This window comes from Pantherophis guttatus, chromosome 4 (genome assembly GCF_059756535.1).
Source record: "Pantherophis guttatus breed Tessera chromosome 4, ASM5975653v1, whole genome shotgun sequence".
NCBI classification, from domain to species: Eukaryota; Metazoa; Chordata; class Lepidosauria; order Squamata; family Colubridae; genus Pantherophis; species Pantherophis guttatus.
Genome location: NC_142066.1, coordinates 112379641 through 112400612, shown reverse-complemented (window position 1 = coordinate 112400612; position 20972 = coordinate 112379641). Strand labels below are relative to the sequence as shown.

The following is a 20972-nucleotide window of genomic DNA, read 5'->3' as shown; positions in this document are numbered from 1 at the left end:
TGTTAAGGAGGATTCGGCAGGTCATTAAGCAAAAACTTCATGTGACCATGATTTGTGACTTCCTGCCAGCTTAACCACTGACTTTGCTTTGAGGAAGCTGTCAGGGAATGCAGGAAATTGCAATCACATGGTCACAGTGCTACTTCAATGTCTGGAATGCCAAGGATCCATCATAAATCCTTGAAACATTCAAAGAAGGTAACATTTGCAGTGAATTTCAAATTGATAAATTAATAGTATTTGTAATAGAAAAGGATGGTCATAAGAAATGATGCCTTTTTCATGAATATGATGCAGATTATTATGAAATGAATAGTAATAGCAATAGCACTTAGACTTATGAAGTGGTTCGGGAATAACGAGAGGCACAAGCAAGCAAGTGACAACAACTCTTTGATATACAGTGAGACTTCAGCAAAAACTCTGAGGCTGCAGCCCTCCTTATATACAATCCTGGAGAGGCTGTCAGACAATCAGTAACTTAGGCAGGTTTGAAACTCCCGCTGAAATGTATCAATACATAAACCCCCCCTCCCAGAAGGCACTAACATTCAAATATTTACATAAATACACACAAAATCTCGCAGGTGACCTGGGCGAGTTCTCGTTCTAGTTGACCTGCGCAGTTCAGTGGGGCGTCGAGCTGGTTGGAGGGACTTTCTGTCTCTCCCGGCTCCGCCAATGGAACCTCCTGGATTTTGTCCGGGGCGTGGTTATCCCCGGCTGGGAGTGGCGACTCGCTGGGGCAACGCTGGAACCAGGGCTTGTCAGCTAAGTATTCCCTCATCCCCGGGCTTGAGTTAGCTGTTTTGGGAAAGTTGTTGTAGTTAGGTTCGGAGATATCTAAGTTGATGTTTGCCTTGCTGACTATTCTCTTCCTTAGTTGGTCTATGTGGCATTTCCAGATTCTGTCTACCCCTACATCTACTGTATAAGATTTTGGACCCGTTATGCCCACTATGGTTCCTGCAACCCATAGAGGTCCGCTAGCATAATTGTGAGCGAACACCGGGGACCCAACCTGGAACTGTCTTAGTCCGGTGGTCTCTCCCTTAAAATTTTCGTGCGAGTAATTAGGGTGAAGCCTGTCTAACACGCACCGAAGCTTCCTGCCCATGAGGAGTTTGGCTGGGCTTCTCCCTGTGGTCATACATGGTGTGGCATGTTGGACTGCAAGAAATTGATCTATCCTGGCCTGCCAGTCCCCGTTATCTAGCCTGGACAATGCTTCTTTGGCCGTTCGTACGAAACGTTCAACAAGGCCATTAGAAGCCGGATGGAAAGGGGCCGATAGGGCATGGCGGATGCCCAGTCGACCAGGTAGCCCTCAAACAGGGTCGCTGTGAATTGAGGGCCATTGTCAGATACAAGAGTATCCGGTAGCCCATGGGTGGCAAATAGTTTCCGAAGAGCTTTAATGACTGCTTCAGCTGTGGTTGAAGACATTAGTATTATTTCGAGCCACTTTGAGAAGGCATCGACTACAATTAAAAATGTTTGCCCATGGAATGGCCTGGCAAAGTCAATATGGATCCTCCCCCATGGCCCTTTTGGTTTCTCCCACTCTTGGATGGGTGCTGTCGGGGGATCGGGGCGAGATTCCTGGCAGGGCCTGCACTTCCCCACCCACTCAGAGATGACTTGGTCCATGTTGGGCCACCATACGTAACTGCGGGCTAAGCTTTTCATCCGAACTATCCCTGGGTGCCCTTCGTGCAGCAACTCCAAGACCCTCATTCTCAGTTTCGTTGGTACCACCACCCTATCACCCCACAATAAGCAACCCCCTTGCATAAACAATTCGTTACATTTGTTAACATAACCCTGATACTCCCCACCTTCCACCTTGACCGGCCACCCCTTAAGGACCCACCCCATCACAGTACGAATCACAGGGTCTCTAGCAGAGGCTCTAGCCACCTCGCAAGAGGAGATAGGTCCCAAAGTCACAGCGTCGATCAAAAGGACGGGGGCTTCCGGCGTGGGGTTGACTAGCAGGTCGGGTAGGGGACAGCGGCTGAGGGCATCCACGTGGCCTAAGGTCTGTCCGGGTCGATGGACAAGCTGGTACGAGTAGGCCGATAGGAAGATGGCCCACCTGGTCAGACGTGGGGACAGGGCAGCGGGGGTGGGCTTGTCACCGGCCAAAAGTCCCAGCAAGGGCCGGTGGTCAGTCACAAGTTCGAATTGACGGCCATAGAGATATTCATGGAATTTTTTAACCCCCGCAATTGCAGCCAGAGCCTCTCTGTCCACTTGACTATAGTTGCGCTCTGCGCTGGACAGAGTGCGAGAGTAAAATGCAATAGGCACCTCTAGGCCGTTTGGCAGTCTATGGCCTAGGACGGCACCAACTCCGAAGGGGGAGGCATCACAAACCAATACAAGCGGTAGCGCTGAGTTGTATTGAATGAGGAAGCTGTCCTCAGATAAAAGTTTCTTTACAGCCTCAAATGCGGCTGCCTCTGTTTTGCCCCAAACCCACGGAACATTCTGCCCTAGCAGTTTGTGCAGGGGATCTGCGACGGTAGCCTTGTTCTTTAAAAACATAGAGTAGAAATTGAGCAGTCCAAGGAAGGCTTGGAGCTCCGATTTGGTTTTGGGGGCTGGTGCGCTCTTGATAGCTCTCACTTTGCTTTCGGTGGGGTGGATGCCTGTGCCATCCACCTTGTACCCCAAAAATTCGACAGAGGGAACAGCGATCATACACTTATTCTTTTTAAGTTTCAGTCCTGCTTCCCTAAATCTGGTTAGGACGTTCCTCACTCTGTCCCCTAGTTGACGTTCATCTTGGGCGCTGATTAAAACGTCATCAAAATAGGGCACCACCCCCGGGAGCCCTTGCAAGAGGCGCTCCATGGTGCTCTGAAATAGGCCGGGTGCGACGCTCACCCCAAACTGGAGCCTAGTGCATTTGAATGCACCCCTGTGAGTCACAATTGTTTGCGCCTCTGCCGTAGCGTCGTCAACGGGTAATTGTTGATAGGCCTGTGCTAGGTCTAATTTGGCAAAAAAATTTCCGGGCCCCAGGGAGTGTAGTAGATGATGCACGATCGGCACCGGATAGGCGCTCGGCTGCAAAGCCTTGTTGATCGTGCACTTGTAGTTGGCGCAAATTCTGATTGAGCCGTCAGATTTAACTGGCGTCACTATGGGGGTTTCCCATTTCGCATGGTCAACGGGGACCAACACCCCTTGTTTAATTAATTTGTCCAGTTCCGCATCGATCTTTGGTTTCAATGCGAAAGGCACCCGTCTGGCTTTCAGTCTTATTTGGGCTACGTTGGGGTCTAAGTTTAGGGAGATAGGGGTCCCCACATACTTGCCCAACGTGTCCCCGAAGACGTCCTGGAACTCGTTCAGGAGGCTGTCCTTCAGTGATGGCTCGGACATTCAGTGGACGCCGGTGAAGCCCATGCCAAGGGCTCGGAACCACCCCATGCCCAGAAGGCTAGGCAGCTGCTTTGTGACGATGGTTAACGGCAGGTCTTTTTCGAAGTCTCCATAGGTGACTCGGAACATGCCTACTCATTCGAGGGGGACCCGGTTCCCCTGGTAGTCTAGGATGCGCAGTCTCTGCTTGGATAACTGGTCCTTCCGGAATGACGGCAGGATGGTCTTCAGGGTCGCCCACGACATTATGGAGAGAGCGGATCCGGTGTCGATCTCCATCGAGCATGGCTTGCCGTTGATTTCGACCACCATGCTGACCTTGTCTTTGATTGCCGTGCTGGCCTGGTCAACGTGTATGCTGCGGCCGTCTCGCGGTTCAAATTCGCGCCGTTTTTTAGCGCCGCTTTCTCTCATTGGATGCTTGTGGCGCGTTGATTCTGGTTGGCTGCGGCGCTCATGTGGTTGGTGTTTTCTGGGCAGAATGGCTCTACAGACTCGCACCAAGTGCCCTTTTTTCTCGCAACGCCTGCAAATAGCCTCTCTGTATTTGCAGGACAGTCTATCGTGATGCCCGCCACAGCTGGGGCAGTTACGCCGGGGGCTGCCTGCGTCTTTTCTTTGGTGCTCTGTGCGGAAGACGTCCTCATCAGACTTGGGCTCCGAACTGGATCCGGCGTCTTCCCTGTGCACTGGTGTAGACTTGGGGTTGTCCTTGCTGGTCAGCGGGCGCTGCAGCATTTCTGCGGCTTTTGTGGAGGCTTCGTGAGCCCTGGCCTCGTCTAGGGCTCCAGCAAGCGTTAGATCAGGCTTAGCGAGTAGTCGCCTTTGCAGTCTTATATCTCAAACGCCACAGATTAGCTGCTCAAGCAGCGCATCGTCCAAGTCTCTATAGTCGCAATGTGTTGCGGCTTTACGCAGGCTCGCCATGTAAGCGCTGACCGGCTCTCCCTCTTGTTGCACTCGTTGTCTTAGTTGGTATCGTTGCATGAACTTGGAGGGTACGGGAGCGTAGTGAGCCCGAAGGGTTGCCATCAGGGTGTCCCAGGAAATAGTCTGGACCGGCGTTGGCTCACAAAGTGACTCCGCCATCTCGAACACATCCGGTCCGCAGTGGCTTAGAAAGAGGGCTCTCTTTCGATTAGCGGAGAGTCCCTGCATGTTGCTGGCTTCGAGCGAGCATTCAAACCTTGTTAGGTACGAGACCCATTTTTCGCGGGCCGGATCAAAAGGCTTGGGCGGAACGTAGGCAGACATGTTCGGTATGCCTCCTGTAGTTCGCCTCGTCGCCTAGCTGAAGCTCGTGGTCTCACTGATTCGCTTCTTGTGGCCTCAATCCCACCTTCGTCGCCAATGAAGTGGTTCGGGAATAACGAGAGGCACAAGCAAGCAAGTGACAACAGCTCTTTGATATACAGTGAGACTTCAGCAAAAACTCTGAGGCTGCAGCCCTCCTTATATACAATCCTGGAGAGGCTGTCAGCCAATCAGTAACTTAGGCAGGTTTGAAACTCCCGCTGAAATGTATCAATACATAACAACTTATATATTGCTTTACAATGTTTTACCTCTCTAAGCGGTTTACAGAGTCAGCCTCTTGTCCCCAACAATCTGGGTCCTCATTTTACCCACCTCAGAAGGATAGAAGGCTGAGTCAACCTTGAGCCTGGTGAGATTTGAACTGCCAAATTGCAGGCAGCTGGCAGTTGGTAGAAGTAGGCTGCAGTACTGCACTCTAACTACTGTGCCACCACTGTTCATGTAGATGTATAAAATATTAATTCACTGTAACTTTCATAAAAGAAAGCATTTATTAAACCAGTCAATTAATCTAAACAATCTACAAAATATTATAGTATTGAAGATGGGAGATTTAACAATGTTGTGATGCTATGGATAATGCAATAAAGATTTCTGCCTACACCATTGTCCCTTCCAGAAGACACTGTGATTGAGGTAAACATTAATATCAAAGTATTCTCATTAAAGAGCAGATCTTGTAGACCAGGAGTATCAAACTCGTGGCCTGGAGGCCGGATGCATCACGCACTGGCAATGCCTATGCCCAGTTTAGCAAAGGAGAAAAAGTTGTGATATGTCATGTAATGCCACCTTGATGATGTGAGTTTGGCAGCTCTGTTGTAGACCCAAGATGTAAGATTTCCTCACCTTTCCCAGAATACTGTGGTGTTTATATAAATTATTTTAAAATCTTTTTTTCCAGAATTCTAGAAATTCTAGAAAAATAGAGCTTGTTTGGTGCTTCATGGAAAGTTTTGGATCAGAACAGACTAGACCCATCTGTTCTGATGGAATGATTCAGAATTCTGAATCATTTAGAATTTAGTCTTTACTGAGGTCTGAAATACAGTTGTTATTTTAATTCCCTAAAATATAAATATTTAGAATAAATATAATACACTTCTACACACACAAGTTCACTTGCCAGGGTTTTTTTTATATATAATACATGATTAACAGACTGAAATGTGCAAACTTAACAAAAATATAAACTTTTTGTTTTTCTGGGATTGTGTGAGGCTATAACAATCACTTTTCTCAAATATACTCAGTAGAAACATTAAGTTTTATAAATTAAAAAGTTTATATGGAAAAATGTAATGCATAATAAAATGTAATATTTTAACCTTTTCAAAATTTGTACTTTTTGTAATATATTTATAAAATGTTGTTTTGATGAAGTAAACTATAATCTTTGGTAATCTCTACATGACAGGTAAATCATCTAGGATTATAAGCGTACAGTATACAGTATAAGATTTTAACTTAAACAAAATGAAATGCATTTTTTATTGATAAAGGGACTCTTATAATATTCTTTGACAAAAAATGTACAGTTGTCAGTACAATACTGGCTGGAGTTTCTTACCAAGTTGCACTGAACTTCAATATAGCTATACATTATAGATAATATAATCTATCAAATATTGCTCAAAAGTTGTTAGTATAGCAAAGCTGTGACATAAAAAAGGCAAACAATTCATACTGTTGAATACTTCTTACAGAATAGGATATTTCTTATGGAATAGGACTATTAATTCCTGAAACATATTGTATGTCTTGTAAGAAACCTCTTGTGGCTGAAAGAAATTTGGGGATTTAAAGAATGTTTTTGTAACATTAAACCCAGTAGAGTTAAAAAAAAAAAAAGAAGAAAGAAGAAGTCTTTATCCTTTCATGGAAATGACAAAGAACTGGTGAACTGAGATGCAACAGAAGAAAATGAACCTAATGGAAATGATAAGACGAAGACATGGTAAATTATCCACAGTGGCTACTGCTGCTATTACTACATCTCCTCCTGAGCTCAGCCTTAGCTTTCCAGTCTTTTTCCAACTTATTGCTGAATAAAATAGCAGGTTAGAACAAAAGGATGAAATACAGGTGCACCAATGATAGGTGGAGTTACTTGTACGTACTTATAAATGAAGAAACTATCTTCACATTCTCTTGATCTTTCAAGGATTGTTATTACAGTACTTAAAATAGAACATTAATACCAATGTCTTACTTTAAGCAAACCCAAAAACAAAAACATGAATAGGAGAATACATTTATTAAGGTGAAAATCAGTGTGCAATTATTTAAGTTTTCAAAAACTGTTCTTCGTGTAAAATAAATAAAGCAAGAGACGGAGCTTAATAGTTTTTTTTTATTTCTAAGGATTATGCATTTTAATTTAATTAGCGGAATTTATTTTCGTTTATTTCATTTTATTTGTTTACAAGATTTATATGGCCACCCATCTTAAACAACTCTGAGTGGCTCACAAGATTAAAACCAGTTAACTATAAAACAACATAAAACAGTAAAAATATTAAACAAACACATAAGACTGAACCTTAATCATCTCCTAATGATTCAGCTCATTAAATTCAACTCACTAAAAAATAGTTAGCTCTATCTTTTTAGCAACTGCATCATTTGCAAATTGTCTGAAAATAATTACTAAATACTTGTACAACAAAATGAAACATGATATTAGTTAGAATTTAGCATTCATATTCATCTAAGTAGAAGCAAAATTAATTTTGCAAGATTTACGGTTAAAACAAAAGCTGAACACTAGAGAATGAATAGAAGAAATTTTTGATGATCAAGGCTATGAACAGAAGGACGATTTTCTCTATTCTTTGGATTTAATATAATGCATGTTGATGAGCTGAACAGCACCACAGAACTACCCTGTAGCTCACTGAGGAAAAAAGTTAATTATCATGACAAGACTACTGATGCAGAGGAAACAATCCTTTAAAAAAAAAAGGATAAATCCATTCAGTGTAGCCCTCGACCCTCAATATTTCCTTGCAAGTATAAAAAAGATATTTTATGTTTACAACAAACTAAAATACATATATACAAAAAAATTCAAATATTTCTGTAACCGAATGCTTACATTTCTATAAATCTAATAGAACAACACGTACACAGTTTAAAAGTCATTTTTAAACATCTATCTGTTATTTAAGAGTATAGGTCAATATTATGAATACATTTTCATGCTTATTCTTGCAGAAAAACTATTTCTGACAGCCCTAGGGAATTCATTTAAAAGTGAATTTTGGGGGTTCTATTCAGGGGAAAGTAATTCCCTTATGGCAATTTTAGTCTTTTAATTTTATTTGCAACTCACATCAAATCAGAAACTAAAATAAACAAACAAAACGTGTCATGCTGAAATAAAGCATAGCTCCAAACTGAGAATTTAGTCAATTTTCATGTATTCTCACAATGTAAACTCACAATGTCCTCCCTGTCAATGACTACTTTAGCTTCAACCACAACAATACATGAGCACACAACAGATATAAACTTAAAGTGAACCACTCCAAACTCGACTGCAGAAAATACGACTTCAGCAACAGAGTGGTCAATGCCTGGAATGCAGTATCTGACTGTGGTTTCATCCCAAAACTTCTAAAATTTTAACCTAAGACTGTCTACTGTTGTCTTCAGCCCATTCCTAAGAGGTCTGTAAGGGATGTGCATAAGAGCACCAGCGTGCCTACCGTCCGTGTCCTAATGTTTCCTCTACTTGTATCTATTTTATGTATTCAATCCATGTTTATACTTATTACCTAGTATGTTCTTGACAAATAAATAAATAAATAAGTAAGTAAGTAAATAAATAAATAAATAAATAAATAAAATAAATAGAATGCATATGGCCTTAAAGAATATTATTTATACAGCTCACAGTTGTCCTTATACTAAGAGTGAATTTTATCCATAGTTTCTTTAATAAAACTGATTCATACATTATAGTTAAATCTTATAGTTATATATATACACACTCACACATACACATAATAAGGGATTATGCTGTAATTGTCATATGCTACTAATTACTACAATCATACTACAATTCAGTAGAGACTGAAAGAGCTGCCGCTCTCTCCTGTTTTAATAATGTATCATAGAACATAATGTGATGTTACTGATCAACTTAATAAACAAGTAATGTGATCTGCCAGTAATATTCTTGAAATAAAACATTATCTTGTTAAGAGTCTTTGAACTTTGTCTCTTAAAAATGGAACGTAATAGTGACATAATTTCTGGAGGAAATCCATGTGCAATTTCCACAAGATGGGGCACTACTCCACCTTGTATTTAGTATCGAATGTATTGGGCAGCACTGCAGGTACCTTCAATATCTGTGATGCTGCCCACTCCTGAATCAGACTGAGCAGGCTATATGCAATTCCCTGAGGAAAGGAAACTAGGGCTCCTGAGCGTGCAACTAATGGCAGCAATTTTCTTCTAACCCATCTTTAATTGTTCAATACTACCAGTTAAGAAGAAAAACAAACGAGGAATGACTTAACATGTTCAGATGAAGAGGAAAAAAACCCTCTTACTTTCCCATTTTCATAGAGCTGACTTAACGAGATGGACCCAACTATTTTAAAAAACCTTTGAAGATGCCTCTCGACTTCAGAAATTAAATGCCAAAGGCTCAATATTCCTATTGAAGAATTTAAGGCTGATGGCAACAATACATCTGTATCAGCTGTCTGTTCAGGATCCACAGTGTTTTACATTTCTGAAAGTAGAGATCACATTGACTGCATTTTGAAAAAATCTATCACGAATTAAGAGTGCTCCAGTGAAGTTATCTAATAATTAAGAAAAATGAATAGAATTAACTTGGGTTTTACTTGTTACAATATGCATTTCCAAGAAGAGAGACAATTCGAGCCCCTTCCTTCATAGAGTTCTCTGTCTTTGATTACTGTGGATATCAACAAATGAGGGTAAAGCAGGGATGAAATCCAGCAGGTTCTGACAGGTTCTGGAGAACTGGTAGATGAAATTTTGAGCAGTTCAGAGAACCGGTAGGGGAAATTTTGAGTAGTTCAGAAAAATGGCAAATACCACCTCTGGCTGGCCCCAGAGTGAGGTAGGAATGGAGATTTTGCAATATTCTTCCCCTGGAGTGGGGTGGGAATGGAGATTTTTGTAGTATCCTTCTCCTGCCAGGCCCACCAAGCTACACCACACCCACCAAGCTACGCCCACAGAACCGGTAGTAAAAATATTTGGATTTCACCACTGGTGGCAAAGGTAATTCAGGATCAGACTGTTGTGCACTGGACTGAGCTAATGATATGTTCTTTCTTTCAAAATTTTAGTACTGTAGACATTTAAGTTTCATAGCATACCTACAGGCATAAGTGTTGGATACTATGTCTGTTAAGTTATTTGCTCAACTCTCTTGCTGGAGTTGTCCTGCTAATGGATACACCATTGATCCTTCTACTCCAATAATAGATTTTGCAGTTTACACTTCCACAGGCCAAGTGAGACATTCAAGCTAACAGGTTTGAACGTCCATATTAGCTTTGAGAAATGATGAGGACTTTTGGAAAAAGTTGTGTTTTCGCCAGTGTTCTTTTACTTATGACATTTTATATCCTCCTTTTCCCATAAACTTCTATTACTGCTTTCATAAAGAGACAGACTCCTAGCTAACTCCTAGTCTGATCAGCATAAATGCCTTTTATAAAGTTTTAGCTTTTAAATATACCCCATGTAATCTATGCTTTATAATATAACTTTATATACTTGGCAAAAGAGTTTAAAACAAAAGAGTTGCATAAAGTTTTTTTCTATAATTACTTGCTTTTTGAACAATTAGGCAATGTTTGAAGGTGGACCCCAATATTTTATGACATTTTTTAGGCCTCTGTTGGGCAAAGAGGCATGCCTGATAACTTGGGCATTTTATCGAAAAATAATAGGTCATTTTTTTTTTGTTCTTTCAGAACTTGGGATAGGCTAGGTACAAATCAAATGTTTTAAATTCTGCAGAAATTTTAATATACCTATTTTGAACTTTTGTATTATTTATTATTATTGAAATAAATTGGCAATTGTGCCACCAATTCCACTGCCATGATATGAGGCCTTTGGGAATTGAAAAATGATGGATAATTTTTATCTTAATCATGCACTTTAAAGTAAAATCTAAATGCCCTGTCGTCTTTGCACTGTGCCTTGATTTACTTTAAGAAGCAATAATTTTAATTTAATCCAGTTTTTCTGCAGATAGCTTCAGGAGCTGCGCTTTGAAGCAGCTTGTGTGCTGAAAGCAGAGGGTGGGGGAGCAATTAGTTCATGGTTGAAGAAGCAGCCATTTTGGGAATTTATTTTTCAAACAGACAATAAGTGGTATCTTTCATTTCTTAATCATTTTTAATCATTATTAAGGTAAAAGAGGCTTTTTAAGCTGCAGTTTGCTATTCCTTTTTGAAGATCTGCACCATTTTGTGGATTTCTTCTTGTTAAACAAGGAAGAAGGCTGCTAAGGCAAGCTAAAAGAAGGAAGTATGGACTATCTTTTTTTAAAAAAATGATGGAGAAATATAAGGGCAGGTAGTTGTGGTTCTAGTTTATTATTTTTAGTAATTTGTAGCATGGTCTGTTTTGCTGTGGATGGCTAAAACTAAAACTTTCTGATTTTTATGTTTCCTGATGGGTCAGCAATTTTTAAGTGACTTACAAAAAAGCTACTTTTTGACAAAAGAGGAATTTAAGAAGATGGAGGAGCAAATTATTAAAAAGCTGGAAGGAGTGACTTAAACTTGGAATTAGTATGGATTTTCATTGGTTTGATATCTGTAATTGAAAGAAAGTCTTAATCTAAAATTTGAAAATGTATTCAAATGTATATAATGTTTAAGTAATTCCTAATGTTTGTAAAATATTATGAAAGTATTTGAAAATATCTGTTAAGAGAAAGTTATAAAAAAAGATATACTAGCTTAAAGAATCTAGCACTTTAAAAAGGATGTATACAAGAAGAAGAAGAATTGTATGATGGTAACTTGGAGGGAGTGATCTAAATTTAATGAGTTAATTGGAATTTTATTGGACTGAAAGTGAACTTTAAAGTATGTATGCTAAGAGGAAGTTTAAAAAAATGTATTAGAATGTTTTTATTTTAAAATGTTTTTAAGAAAAGCTTGGTGTTTTATGATAGATGAAAAAATATTTTTTCTTTTAAGGTTAAAGAATCTGAAAAAATATAGTGAATTTTGTTAATAAAAATAGTGATAGTTTATAAAGATTATTAAGTGCAAATAGAAATAAATATTATTTCAACAGCGAGGAAGATAAAGCAGTAATGGTTAAATTGATTGTTTATTCAAAGAGGAGACTATATTTATGTTTTTTATTTGGATATCACTTCTGGATTTTGTACTTGTGATAAAAAAACTTTGATTTTGGTTTTGCTGATTAGATAGATTTGTTGTTATAGAACTGGTTAGTTATATACTAATGTGTAAATGTAAAAAGTTGAGGTTGTAATGTTATTTTGTACTGTGCTAAAAAGAGTCAGAAATCAACATGTTTTTCTTTCTTCCCTTGTACCTCATATTTTCTTTCCCCCTTTCTTTTTTCTTCCCTTAATATCCTATTTTTATTTTTCTTTGTATTTTACACATTGATAAAAACAATAAATGTTATGTATAAAAAAGATGCTGTAAGATGGCATTTTGCAGGACTTTTCAATGTGTTACATCTCTTTTTTTTTAAAGCAAATCTACTTTGAAACAATGTTTTGCCCAGTTGAATTAGCCTTTTCCATTAGAGTTCAAGGATAGTAGGATAATTGAGATGATACAGTTATACATTAACATGCAAAGTTATCTTCCATTAGAGTTCAAGGATAGTAGGATAATTGAGATGATACAGTTATACATTAACATGCAAAGTTATCTATCATGCAAAGCAGCACTAAGAACCCAGCTTTCCTTATAAATATAGGAGTATAAATTAGTACCATATTTTTTGGAGTATACCTTACCTTATTTTAGGGGGAGGAAAATAAGAAAAAAAAATTCTGCCTTGCCCATCAGCATCCATCGGTATTCATTTGGCTAGCGTCCTTAGCAAACATCCTGGTCGGCTTCAACACATTAACCTGATTCAGTATGAACAGCTGATTGGCGGGTGGATCACCTCCCGGAATACCCCCAATCAGCTATTCCCCGAGGTGAAGTTTAGCAACAGGTTTGTTGGTTGTGAGAGTGCACACGCCTTTGCAAAGAGAAGCTTCTCTGCAAACAGAGTTTTTGGAGCTTTTGGAAGCAGCTTGAGAGGCTTTCCGTTTGAGAGGCTGCATTTGCAGCCTCCAAAAGCTCTGTTTGAGAGGACACACGGAGGCCGAAGGGTGGGGGTTGGTGGATGGGCAGGGCTACATTCGGTGTATAAGATGCACCCAAATTTTCACACTCTTTTAGGTGGGGGGGGAAGTGTGTTTTATACTCCAAAAAATACAGTATGTGTTTTCTTAACTGGTGGTCTTCGAGGTGCGATTCAAGGTGTTGGTTAACATCTTTAAAGCGCTCCATGGCTTAGGACCTGGATACCTACGAGACCGCCTTCTGCTACCAATAACCTCCCACCAGCCAGTACGCTCCCACAGAGAGGGTCTCCTCCGGATGCCATCGGTCAGGCAATGTCGACTGGTGACCCCAAGGGGGAGTGCCTTCTCTGTGGGGGCACCTGCCTTCTGGAACAAATTGCCCCTGGAGATTCGGAGGATCCCAGACCTACGCACCTTCCGCCATGCCCTCAAGACTCTTTTGTTCCAACAAGCCGGGCTGGCCTAATTCTAATTCTTTTTAACTTTTAATTTTTAATTTTTAATTCTTGACGTTTAAAAATGGGTTTTTAATTAGTTACGGGCCATATTGTTTAATATATATTTTAAATTGTTATTAAATTTTCTATTTGTGTGTTCTTATTCTGGCTGTACGTCGCCCTGAGTCCTTCGGGAGAAGGGCGGTATATAAGTTCAAATAAATATATAAATAAATAAATAAAAATCATTTAAATGTAATTTCAAATTATCAAATAATTTTTCTGCATCAAGAAATATATTAATTTCAAAAGTAATTTAAAAAAATCTTTTATCTTGCTGAGAATATTGAAATGTGTCTAATTTATTTATCATGTACATCTTCAGGATAAATCCAGTCACATCAATTCAGTCATAAATTCACTATTTTTTTATAGCCATGAACAGTTTTATTTGAAAATAGATCTACGTGACTTAAGACAGGTGCAAGTTTTTCTTTGTTTATAAATCAAACAAATGAAGACTTCCTTCCATTAAGAGAGAATTTTTTCACCTTAACTGTAATCCTAACCTTAATCTATTTTTTAATCTCAAATGAGCATATTACTGTAAGAATTTTGTGAGGATGTATACTCCAAAGAACGGTGGGAATGAAGGAAAAATGAAAAGTAAAAATAAGCAGATTGTTTTGTGTGCACCTCCTTTAATAATTGCCTTTCATATTGTCTATTCTTTTTTTAAAAAAGCTTTGTGTGAGTATTCCTTTTTCTTTAGTAGTGTATATCCTACTATTGAACAACATATTATGGAGATATAATATTTTGCTCAACATATATGCAGATATATTCCAATTTCAATAGAATATATCTCAAAAAACCTTCTCTTGTTCATAATATTTTAGTCAACTCTTGAAAATGTTTAGAATAATTAAATCAAAATAATAATTTTATGGAAAAATAATAATGAACTGTAATATAAATAATGTTTATTTGGTCAATGACCAGCAAAATTTAAACATACAAAGCAATAGTAAAAGCAAATGAGTGAGATAAGGTACTAACATAACAATATGTTGGAGTCTCAATAATAAAAGTGTAACTTATGGTACAATAATGGCATGTTAATGAATTGTGTATTTATTATTTGCTTCAGAACTTGCCTTGGAGATAAAGAGCACAAGAAGATTACATTTTCTGCTATCTATTTTAATACTTCTTTTTCCCCCAGCATAAATTTATATTCACTAAATCTGGAGAAAGATAGATGTGATATTAGGCTTTAAACCACAGGAGATAGGTGTGCCATGTTTGATATACAACAGTCCATGAAGGGCTGTACTTTTTGCATTCCTGTCACTAAAATTGAATTTGAAGAATAGATTTAATAAAGTAGTCAAATTCTATTATTACTGAAATTTAAGCAGCTACAATAGAATACATGCAAAACTAAGCATAAACAACCACAGGTATAGATCCCAATTCCCTAAAGATGAATATCAAATGTTAAGGAATGCAGGTGCAAAGAGGAGCACATAGTCATCATTCCACTTGGAATGAGAAGGCAACAATATATATTAATAAAACAAAAGAAAAACTTCAAATCTCAGAAAAGTAATCCACGAATAAAAGCTGGGGCAATAGATATCAAGAAATCACATACAATATATCCATTATTCTAATGGAACATGCTATCACACAACTTTCATTGGAAAAATACATGTATTTAATGCATGCATGTTAAAGATATAACTTGTTTACTTACATCTGAATTAAATCTCAATTGGCATATGTTGCAAGAGATGGTTTGCTTTCTTCTGTGAGGAAGAGGAACCCCAAATGTATGATTTATTACAGCTTTTTGAATTGGATCCATCTGCAATAAGAAGGGGAAAAAAGTTGTTTTCTAGGCATTAAGCTACCGTTGTGAACAAGATTAAATTAAATTTGTGCACTTCCCAAATATGGGGCCTATACTTTTTGTATATGTTTATACAAATATAGGTATGTGTATGTCTACGTATATGTGTTTATACCTGTGTATGAATGTACTGATGAAGGGTGAGAAGGGAAGAATAAATGAAGAAAGAGTATATTAATCAAGAAAAGAGAATGATGAGACAATTGAAGTTAGATGGAATTGAGATCCTCACAGACAGAATCAAAACATTAAAGGTTAACAAAAGATGAGGTAGAAGGAAAGATATTTTATAACTACAGAAAAGTACTAACTGGTATAGTAAGTGATCCTTGGTGTGAATTAGTTCTAGATTTAGTTGACTTCCTTATCTTGTCTTTAACACCTTCCTTTAATTTTCTTTGTTCACTACTCACTTTTTTTCAGTTCTTTGTATAGTTGCTGGTACATATATCACATCAGATCCTATAGATACTATATATGTTGGGAAGGCTATCTTAACTTTTATCTAGGAAATTAATGGATGAAAAACCATTCCTGGAAGAAAGCTCTAAGAAAAACAGTAACATTCTAATATAATTCCAACATTCTCATGTGTCTATCATGATTTCATTAAATGTTGCAATTGATGGAGTTATATTTGGAAAAATAATTCTGTCTTGAGAAATCAAACTGCATTTTTCAAAGTAGAAATGTCTACATCCAAATCCGCTTTTCCTGGTCACTTTAGTTAACATGCAGATATGTTTGCTTTAAGACCCAAACAAAACCAGGGAAGTTATATTTAAAAGAAACAGTTTATTGCCCATGTGGAGAAATCATGGGTTTTTTTCCTCCATCATAATCACGTAAGTGCTGTACTTATTCATTTTTCCTACATAGATTGAATTAGGTGAATTTATTATTCTGGTTACATAAAAATTGGTATCTCTCAGAAGATTGGATCACAATGCCTAATATTAGGATGCCTCAGTTTTAGTTCCATAATAATTAATGACTACAGTATGGTGTCTTATTTGTAGTGAATGACTTCAAACTTCCTTCAACTTTTTCAATGTTTATTTTATAGAGTGGAAGCAGCCTAACTTTTGTGTTTCACATAGCTCTCATTTACAAAATATACTTGAGAATTCGCTCATTGGAAGCATTAGATATATAAAAATATATATCCTCACTTTCATCTATTGAATACATATCAACTGCCAAACAAAACAAACAACAACAACAACAACACAGGAGAGGCAGGATAAAAAATTGAAATTAAATATCCATGAAAACTAGAATATAAAAACAAGACATGAGAAAATTTTGTCTCCAAAAAAAAAACCTGCTGCGAAAAAAAATGGATATGAATAAGATATGTCAGTTTCCTCAAGTCCTTTGGTTTCTGTTTGAATTTGACTATATCCCATAGTGCTCTTTGCAGGAAAAGAAGATCACAGAAGGACTCTAATTACATAGAAAAATTATCTAAAGTAACAGAGAGCTTTTGGAATTTAGCATAGCAAAGCCTTATCAAGAAAAAACAAAATAGAACAATCAAGATTCTTCACCTACAGATTAGGATGAGCTTTAAAAAAAGTTATGAAGTCTGTTTCTCTCAGCTTTCTTGTTCCAGTCAGACCGCTACAGGTTAATTCGTTTAGATAGGAAGGAAATTCCAATTTTTCCTCTTGCCTTACAGAGTGATGAAGATACGTTTGAATGCTGATTTACAGTTAGCAATCACACTTAAGAAAAGAGGAAATTGGTCTGAAGAAGTTAAAACATCGTTCAACTAAGTCCTGGATGGAAAAAAAAGATGCTATCTGGTTGATTTCAAAGTAGAGGATGAACTTCTCTAATTTTCAGGTTGTCTTAATGGCAACTAAGAATACAATACAATAGGTTCAGTCAATCAGATTAGAGCTGAAAGGCACCTTGAATGGCTTCTAGTCAAACAAATAAACAAGCCCTAAATAAGTAAATGACTGAACTTGTTCTATTCTTCTGCCATTTAAAACCCATCTCCTCATCTTTTGTTGCCTGCTAAATATCATTACCTTTGACTTCTCTACGTTAATTGTCAAGCAATTTTTTTATACAATATGCTGCCAACCTCCCGAGTGACCTTCGTAGCCCCACCTGTGAGGCCGACAGCAAAATTATATCATCGGCATATAACAAGCAATTTACCTGTCGTGTTCCTATACTAGGCCCATGGAGTAATATGTCTTCCAAACATTTTGGAAGGTCATTTAAATATAAATTAAAAAGTGTTGGGGCTAAATTGCAACCTTTGGATTGCATTTGTTACCGATCCTGTCCTGTTCACTCAAACTCTTACTGGGTTGCCATGTATAACAATCTAATTAGATTGTAATTAGATATAACAATTTCTTTTCTATTCTCATGGCCTCTAATTTATCCCATAAAATTTGTCTATCAATTGTGTCGAAGGCTGCCTTCAAGTCTATGAATGCCACATACAGTGGTTTTTTCCAAAACTTAAACTTTGTTATTAGATGGTCCAACACAAAACAATTATCTATAGTAGATCTTCCTCTCCTGAAGCCTGTCTGTTCTTCAACTAAAATGATATTTCTCATTGCCCAATCTTCTAATTTATGAAGTAAATACTTAGCATAAATTTTTGCTGATATATCAATTAGACTAATTAGACTAATTAGTCTAATATATTAATTAGACTAATTATCTGGGTTATCGCTAGAGCCCTTTTTTATATAATGGAATAATTATTGATGAACGCCAACTGACAGGAATTTGCCCTGTTCTATTGATAAAAGTAAAGAGACCCACCAGGACAGGCGCCCACCAGGCTATGTTATCTTTAAATAACGATGCCGGGAGCGCATCCTGTCCTGGAGCTTTATTTGTCTTCAGCGGGGAAATTAAACACCTTACCTCCATGATTTACCCCACTGGGGTAAGGCTTCATATCCCTGTATCAAGCTCAGAGAGGATATCACCTCATCAGAGCTTTCCGCTGCTACTGGAGTGGCCAGATGCTTCTCCCAACTTTCTGCAGTAATGTTTGGGTCACTTACTGATTTTCTATCTCTAATAATTTTTGAGACCTCCAACCAGAAAAGTGTGGGTGAAGCCAGCTTTGCTGCCTATTCTAGGTCAGCCCATAAGTTGTCAATATAAGAGGCCTTTTTCCTCTTCAATAACTGCTTGTATTTCTGCCTTATGGTGATATACTCCTTCTGTAATTCCATGTTTGGGCTGATTAAGTATCTCCTAAGTGATTTCCTAAGATGTTTTTTCCTTTCCTTGCAGTCATTATCAAACCATGTTGAGTAACTAGAATCAAACTGGCCCATTGGCTTGGTAGTCATGAAAAAATGCTTCAATTTGCGGCATATTTCCACAAATATATACTATAAGCTCTTGTTTATCCATACTATTTGAGCATATATGCGCTAAGGCTTCCATACGTGGTGAATTCATGAATTCTGTCACTGCTTTACTATCAACCCTCTTCCATGTTAGTATTCTCTCATGGGCTATTTCTAAGTTGAAGCCTATTTGTTGAATTGTTTGATTCCTTTTCTTTAAGTCGGAAGGGATTGCCAGGGACGTCTCAATCGGAAGATGATCACTTTCTGGCCTTGGTAATGTCAAGACCAAAGTTGCCCCTGATACTAAGCTGTGAGAAGTAATCAATAGAGCTACATGCCTTAGGGCCAAAAAAGTTATGGGATACCTTTTAGCTTCTGAGTACTGGCCTACAATTTGAAGGTTACAGTTGTATATCATTGTTAGAAATTTCCCCCCATCTTTATTATTTTTCCTATCTTGAGAGTCCCATGATTGTTGGTTATGTAAATATCCATCTGGAATTGTATCATTTTCAATAAAAGGCTCCAATGAGGGACCTACACGAGCGTTAAAATCCCCTGCCAAAATTAAAGGTGTTTTTATAAATTTTTTACATATATCTAATATTTTTTCCTCTAGTGCCTCCCACAAATCGCCCATTGCTGGATTAACAAACACATTTACAAATACCATTGACATCCCTTCATACACCAAATGGATTGCTTGTAAAAATAAAGGGCTGGGATCCGAGCATATGTCATTTCCCTTCCATCCTAATTCAGCTTTTACCAAGATGCACAATCCTCTTGAGGGTCTTCCCTTTATAGCTACCATCTTTGCTGGCAACTGCCAAATATTAAACCTGGGGAGCTCAATGGGGGCCTCATCACTGCTAACCCATTGCTAATTCTTGTAAGGCAATTACTTGGTACCTGTTTAAAAATTTAATACAGTCATCTCTGCACCAGCTTCCTCTCCATCCTGCCACATTCCAAGAGAGGAAGTGTATTCTTGAAGAAAATGATTGCTCGCTATTTGCTAGTCAGGCTTTTTGAATAATCTCTCCCACCTGTCCTCCCTCACTTACGCTCACACACCCATTTAATCGCCTGAGCTCCACACAAGTCTGTTTAGGTGTCATTACTCTGCCTGTTGGTTTCGAGCTTGCAGATCCATAGGCTCTATTAATCTCTGCCTCCACGGTAAATGATTTTACATGAGGCACAGCGCTTACATCGTTTCTTGGAATCATCTTTGTCACTAAGGGGGACTGGGGAATTCCTTCCTGGGTGCCTTCCATCTCTGGTGTTCGTCTCACAGCACTTTGCACTCTTAGGTCTGCTGTCTCTGGCACTTTGTGCTGTATAGACGTGGGCGTCAGGCTTACTGGGCTTATAAACTGCTGATTCTCCGGAACTGCGTCATGCCTTGATGGGGGCAGAACAATCAATGCCAAAGGAGCAGCAGCGGAAATGGTCTGCTTCAGCTTCCTCATCTCTTTAAGTTTATTAAGTACTTCTTGCTGCTCAGTTAATGAAAGTGAGGAAAAAGTTTCCAAGCAGGCAGAAGCGAATGTCTCATCTTGCATTAAGCCAATTGAAGGAAGTTTCACACTAGCTGGATCCAAAACCTTCACCGACATTTCTCTTCCCCGTTTCAGTTAACTTGCTTTCCCCATTTAGTTCACTTTCCCAATCAGCCATCCCATGCACTGTAACACTCTCCCTGGGGGCTCTCCAGATCAGCGGGCTGACTTTGCCACTGGAAAAAACTCGGGTTGGTAAAATTTGATAAAAAGCCAAGAATCCTCTCATTCACATGAGCAGGCTAGGAAAGAGCTGTTGTTTGAACTTAAAAAGAATTCTGGAATAATTATCACGTTGTGGAAGATATTCATATGCTTCCAAATCTATTGCCCCCTTATCACTTCAAGTAAGCTGTGACAAAGAGGTCACTATCCATCTTTTTTAAGTCCATCTACCTGCATTTATCTCAGAATTATATATGTTCAATACAATCTAGTAACCAGGGGGACCTTTTGTCAGGTTCGCCTGATCCGCCAGTTGCGGCCCTTTCTTGATCGGGATTCCCTGTGCACAGTCACTCATGCCCTCGTCACCTCTCGCCTTGACTACTGCAACGCTCTCTACATGGGGCTCCCCTTGAGGAGCACCCGGAGGCTCCAACTGGTCCAGAACGCAGCAGCCCAGGTAGTGATGGGAGCAGCATGGCG

General features: G+C 38.6%; 1 protein-coding gene across 3 annotated transcripts in view; it reads right to left on the bottom strand.

Moving 5' to 3' along the window:
* ZNF385D (zinc finger protein 385D) overlaps positions 1-20972 on the bottom strand; it is a 247063-nt gene that overhangs the window by 98813 nt on the left and 127278 nt on the right. For all 3 annotated transcript variants that reach the window (XM_060685761.2, XM_087892574.1, XM_034402057.2), the window contains one exon: positions 15263-15373. In XM_060685761.2, the coding sequence (XP_060541744.1) occupies positions 15263-15373 (111 nt within the window). The remainder of the gene's footprint in view (positions 1-15262; positions 15374-20972) is intronic.